Source organism: Trachurus trachurus, assembly GCF_905171665.1.
Source record: "Trachurus trachurus genome assembly, chromosome: 9".
In the NCBI taxonomy this organism is placed as follows: domain Eukaryota; kingdom Metazoa; phylum Chordata; class Actinopteri; order Carangiformes; family Carangidae; genus Trachurus; species Trachurus trachurus.
This window is the reverse complement of record NC_139895.1, coordinates 7137799-7143798: the sequence shown is the minus strand read 5'-3', so window position 1 is coordinate 7143798 and position 6000 is coordinate 7137799. Positions and strand designations below refer to the sequence as shown.

Here is a 6000-nt window from a genome sequence, read left to right as displayed (position 1 = left end):
GGACTCTGAAACTTCTCCCAGCCCTTAGTCGACATGAGGGTGAGTAGATAATGAGAAATTTGAATTTTGGGTGAACTATCCCTTTAACTACTTGATTCATTTCAAATTTAACAAATATTGTGTTAAATCTGTTTAAAAAGTGGTGTGAATTTCTGAAAGTCACTTTTTTAACATGGTCTGACGCTAAATATGACAAAAATATTGCTGTTATTTTCAGCAAGAGCAGCTTCACAAACGGCACCCCATATGTATGTATGTGTATGTATAAATGTATGTTTGTATGTATGGATGTAAATATGCGTGTAGGTATGTAAGTATGTATATAAGTGTTTGTGTGTGTATGTATTATGTATGTAAGTTGTATGTTAGTATGTGTGTGTATGTATCTATGAAAGTATGTAAGTATGTATATGTATGTAAGTGTGTGTGTATGCATTTTAATGAATTCAAACAACATCCAGTTGTTACTTTTAAACATTCTTTTATTAACTTTCTCTTTTTTAAAACACAACTAACTCATTTAATAAACTGATCCTCTATTGGATTTTAACAGTCCAAATACAAATGGATGAACACAGCGAGCGGGAAAAGAAACAAAACGTACAGTATGTACACAATAAAACACAACAGCACTCTGTGGTGAGAGGAGCATCAAGGCAACAAACACACAAAGTCAGTCAAAGAGCTTCAACTTCATACTCTGAGCTGGTACCTCAAAAAAAATAAGTGTCTCATACAAACTTGTATAAAAAAATAATAATCAAACCAATATCCAATGACTACTTTAGCATGTTATGTACCTAGTACAAAATTAAATAACAATAAAATAATAGTACATATTGGCATGAGGACATGATGTGACTACACAGATTCATAAATTAAATAAACAGGGAACAAACTATACTTTTGATAATCTGGAAATAAAAAACAAAAGGATATTATTCAGCCTGTGTAGGTTTCAAACAAGCAAACAAACAAATAAACAGAAAAAATCCTCAGTTCACATTTTTCAACCACACAAATCCATTCACTTTTCTGACTGAACCACCAGGGGGCAGCACCACCACACTCACTTTCTACATAAGCAGGGAATAAAAAGAGGGGGGGAGAATCAACGTTGGCCCCACAGGGTGATAACACAACTTTATACAACACAAACAAATTAACAAAAAAAAATAACAAGTTACATCTTTAAAATGCAGCCAGTGCATTATTCCTCTTAACACATCACAATAAAGAAACTCAGGTGTCGTACAAAAGGACAAAGAGATAATAAAAAAAACAACAACAAACCAAACGAGGAGGAATGGCGTCTTAGCTTAACGATGAACAACAGTGTGGCGGGTTAGAGTTCGACTTCTCTGTACAGAGTGCTGGCTTATGGAACCAGAGAGAGAGCGTTTAGCGTTTGTGTTGCGTTAGCCAACCAGCAGCTAACGCCTGTAGCTTCAGTGAGAAAAAAAAGAAAAAGTGTTGTAAAAGGAGGTTTTTCTTTCTTTTTCTCCTCCCGTGGCTTTGTATCGTTGAAGGTTTTGTGGCGGTTTGTTGTTTCTTCCTTTTTTCTTTTTTTTTTAGTTACAAAAAGACTCTACAAAGTCGTACAAAGATGAAAAAAACAGCTGTTTCCTGAAATATTCAGCACAAAGAGCAAGAGATAAAGAGATAGAGAGAGGGTAAAGAAAAGCAGAGCTGGGGGGAAAACACAAAACGGTCCTCGCCAGCCGAGAGTAGAGATTGTCATTTCCCTTCCAACACGGGGATACTTGGTTCGGACAACAGCGACGCCGAGCGGCGTGGTGCAGTGCAGTGCAGCGCGGCGTAGCTAGCTTGTCGGGGCTTCGACTTTAATCTGGAGTCTTCAGTTGAGGAGTTTAGACCCTGCTCAGCAGAGTGGACCTGTGGACAAGAGGACAGAGGGCAAAGGTCAGCATGAGCAACAGATACATCTTTAACTCTGTAACATTTATCATGCTATTTGTTTGAGACATCTTGACAACAGAAAAGAAATTGCACTAGCACACTGTAAAACTAAAAAACTTAAGTTAACTCCTGTTCTTTAGTGTTTTGATCTGAGAAAACATCAAAACACTTGTGCATATGTAAAATTTTAAGGCAGCTATAACTTTGATGTTTGCCAACAGATTATCTTTTAGTTGGATCTTTAGAACAAAAATACTGTGTATATTGTGTGTACCAATCAGTGAACATCAACAAATTTTATGAAAAATGTCTTTGTTGAACTGTAAAATGACTTAATATTTGGTTGTAGTTTAAGTTGGTTTGGAGACTTACAGTATGTAAATTAATTTATGTTACAATTTATTTTTTCTTGATTTAATTATTCGTTTTTTACAGTGTAAAAAACCAAAACAGAAAGATCTAATCAACTTTTTCCTACAGTGAGAATTTATTTATTTATTTTTAAACAGACGTTAGCAACAGTTTGTCTGTAGTGATGCGTGTGTGTCTGTGTGTGTGGCCCGTTCTGCTGACGCGGCTCAGATGGAATAAAGTGACAGATCGTGTCTCAGCGGTGGCAAAGCTTCGAGGGTGGAGGGAGCTGGCTGACGATCAGAAAACGTGACAACACACACACACACACGCACACAAACACTCACAAACACTCACACACACTCACAAGACTCTGGATCCAAAACCTGCTCTGACCTCTGACCCCGCGCCCACACAGTATCTGACTCATGGGTGGTCGAGCAGGTGGGCGGAGTCAGATGTCTGACAACCTGACGCCTGATTGATTGACGGCTCGGAGTCTTGTGACACCGACTGGTACTTTTACATCACTGTGTTGTTTGTTTGTTTCGAACTATTTCATCTTTTCAATAAAAATGTGAATAAAACTAAAGTATTGGTGATTGATGAGTGAACTGTTGCCGAGTTACACAACAACACAGCATCCATCTGGACTAGGGTGTGTGTGTGTGTGTGTGTGTGTGGGTGTGTGGGTGTGTGTGTGTCACATGTCGTCTATTCTTAGCTCTGTTTAACCAGTCTGATGTTTCCCTCTGGTATCAGACAAAAACCTACTAAACTACAACATCTTATCCTCCTATTTAAAGGAGAATTCCGGCCATTTTTGACCCCTAAACCATGGCTACCTGGCGCTATAGGGATAGTGTCAACGCTAACCTATGGGGGCAATTCTTTCAACCACAACAAACACTCAAAAAAAAACAATGAAATATTAAACGGTGGAGCAGTGCAGTGGTAATGTCCAAAATATCTCCGACCGTTTATTTTTGTAAAGAAATCATCACAATGAGGACCAGGTCACACTGGGTGACCATCAGGACAACGATTTAGGGGTCAAAAATGGCCGGAATTCTCCTTTAAGACTCAATCATCAGTTCATAGTTCCTTCTTGTGGCTCCAGCTCCACTGATATTTACATTTATTTATATTTATTTGAGTTCAACAACCTAAAACCTTCCCGTGTCCTCGTGAGCGTGTGTGTTCTGCAGCTTCACATCTCGTCTCTGGAGGAACTGAAGTGAACGTCGCCGACTCAGTTTGTGTCAAATTAAAAGTTCAGGCGGAGGAAAATCTCCCTCTGTCAGCTCTCTGGGGCGTCCTGCTCCGAGTTAGAGCGCACCGCACAAAACACTATCTACGCTCATCACACACACACACACACACACATACAGACACACAGACGCGCTCTGATGGTGTGTGTGTGTGCATCAGATGTAATTGCGTGAAAATGACTGATGTCCTTTGTGTCCTGTCTGCGCGAGTGATGGTGTGACGGAGAAGACGGATGAGTGTGTGTGTCTGTGTGTGAGTGTTTAATGCATTTATTGAGCAGCGTGCAGGTCAGCACCTCAGGGTGACCCACATCCCCGGAGGAGGAGGGACAGTCGAGATTGAAAGACTCAAAACCCCCGAGGGTGTGTGTGTGTGTATGTGTGTGTGTGTGTGTGTGTGTGTGTGTGTGATCATACACACCTCAGAGACTTCCATCTGTCCTTCTCCATGTTGTTCTCAGGACCTTCGCTCTCGTACGACGCCAGATACAAAGCTGCAGAGACACAAGTCAGAGCATCGTCAGTGCTGCTCCTCTTATCTCTAACACATGAAGCTGAAGTTCATTCAACTGGTTTATTTGACATTTTATTGATTTATCTATTAGTCAGGGATGCAAACGGGTAAAGTGCACAATAAATAGTACTAATTTAGTACTCATTTTTATTCTGCACTTTACTTTGATATGCAGTTGCACAGTTAATTGATGTTGCTGCCAACCCCTACACATGTGCCTTGGTATCATTACTTCCCCTTATAGTCTGGACTTTTATTAATTAATTTATTTTATCATGTATTGTATTGGGTGAATGTTTTTATGTCAGTGTGTGAAGCCCACTGAAACAAATTCCACTGAACAATGTTGAAATGGCAATAAAGTATTGAAACTTTGAACTTATTTTACATTTTATTTCCTTTCTCCCTCCCACATTTCTGTGATTTATCAGTGTTTTTATGGCAGGAAATAGAAGTTTTGGAGACAGAAAACAGGTTAAAAGGCTCCAAAAGAAAAGAAATAAAAGACATTCATGATCTGAACTCTTCTAGTTTCTAGTTCCTGTGAAGTTTAGTTTAGTTTTTCTTTAGCCGGTCTGTAGTGAAGTGCACAGAGCGACGACTGACTGACTGACGGGAGGATGTTCACTATCGGCCGTGTGGATAAGAGGCGCTTGCCGCTGATTGGTCGGTTTTGGCCGGACTGAGTCGGCCTTCCTGTGTCTCTGTGATAAGAACCAGAACCAGCGACATGAGACTTTGATGTGGACCGAAGACCACCGAGACTATCAGAGCTGATAGAGCACAAGAGCTGATAACAAGGTGTGTGTGTCTGGTTTCTACTGACTGAGCAGGTTTCAGTGTCTTAATGAATCTGGATTTTACAGTTTAATGTGTTTCCTGTGTTGTTTTTGTTGCAAATAAAGATTTAAATTCACACATCCAAAGCCCTGAATGACCACAAGCCTCAGTTCCTTCAGTGAACTCACCGTCCTCGGTGAAGACGGGCGCGGTGAGCAGGTACTGCAGGATCTTACGGTCCTTCTCGAACGGACACTCCACCTTCTTCCAGGTCATGAACTCACTCACTTGTTTGGCCAGTTCCCAGAATTTCTGAAAAACAAAGAAACAGACAAACAAAAGTTGATAAAGGAATAATACACTTTAGTGTTTTCTTGATGCGTTAAAACACAAATATTTTAATTGTAATGTTTTTGTGTCCAAACATTCGGCAAAGTTTCAGTAATAAAAGTCCAGTGACATAACTCTCTCCTCTGAGTCTGACGTGTTCAGCTCAGTTTCCCAGGATAAAAACCGATGCCCTAAATAGTGTGTGTGTGTGTGTGTGTGTGATTCAGTGGAAACACTTGTGAATCTGTGCCCACTGGTCAGTGTGTGTGTGTGTGTGTGTGTCCATGGAAACAACGCAGCTGAACTCATCTGACACAGTTTCTACTTCTTCATTCTCACTCGACTCTTTTTAGGGAAGTGGAAACAAGTCCATCGTCTTACGTAGTAATAATGAACACAGTGACGTGACAAGAAGGAGGAGGAAGAGGAGACCTGGTGTAAAACCACATTTACCCAGTGAATGAGAATTTTAAATATATAGATAAATAGAGTAAATTTCAATTCACCTCAAAGTTGACGTGTCCGTTCTGCAGCCGGTTGGCACATCCCTCGTTCAGGAAGTAGATGTCTTTTATCAGCAGGCTGAAGAACGGGATGACGATCTGCAGGAGGAGAGAGAGGAAGAGATTAGAGATGTGAAGAGGAGGAGGAGGAGGAAGAGGAGCAGCCCGACACACACAGAGATACACACACACTCACACACACAGATACACAGATACACACACACACAGCTGGTGTTTCTAGGAAACTTTCCGAGCCCAGAGAAGTGAAACTCTCCTCTCCTGTTAGATAATTCATCAGGTCGGAGCAGGACTCACTCTGTTCAGACCACCG

General features: G+C 40.6%; 1 protein-coding gene across 2 annotated transcripts in view; it reads right to left on the bottom strand.

The window, feature by feature from the left end:
* Positions 1-1541: 1541 nt before the first annotated feature.
* Positions 1542-6000, bottom strand: part of rasgef1ba (RasGEF domain family, member 1Ba) — a 142225-nt gene continuing 137766 nt past the window's right edge. For both annotated transcript variants that reach the window (XM_083979929.1, XM_083979930.1), the window contains 4 exons: positions 5673-5768; positions 5025-5148; positions 3964-4036; positions 1542-1896 (listed from right to left, as the gene is read on the bottom strand). In XM_083979929.1, the coding sequence (XP_083836055.1) occupies positions 1872-1896; positions 3964-4036; positions 5025-5148; positions 5673-5768 (318 nt within the window). In that variant the 3' untranslated portion in view covers positions 1542-1871. The remainder of the gene's footprint in view (positions 1897-3963; positions 4037-5024; positions 5149-5672; positions 5769-6000) is intronic.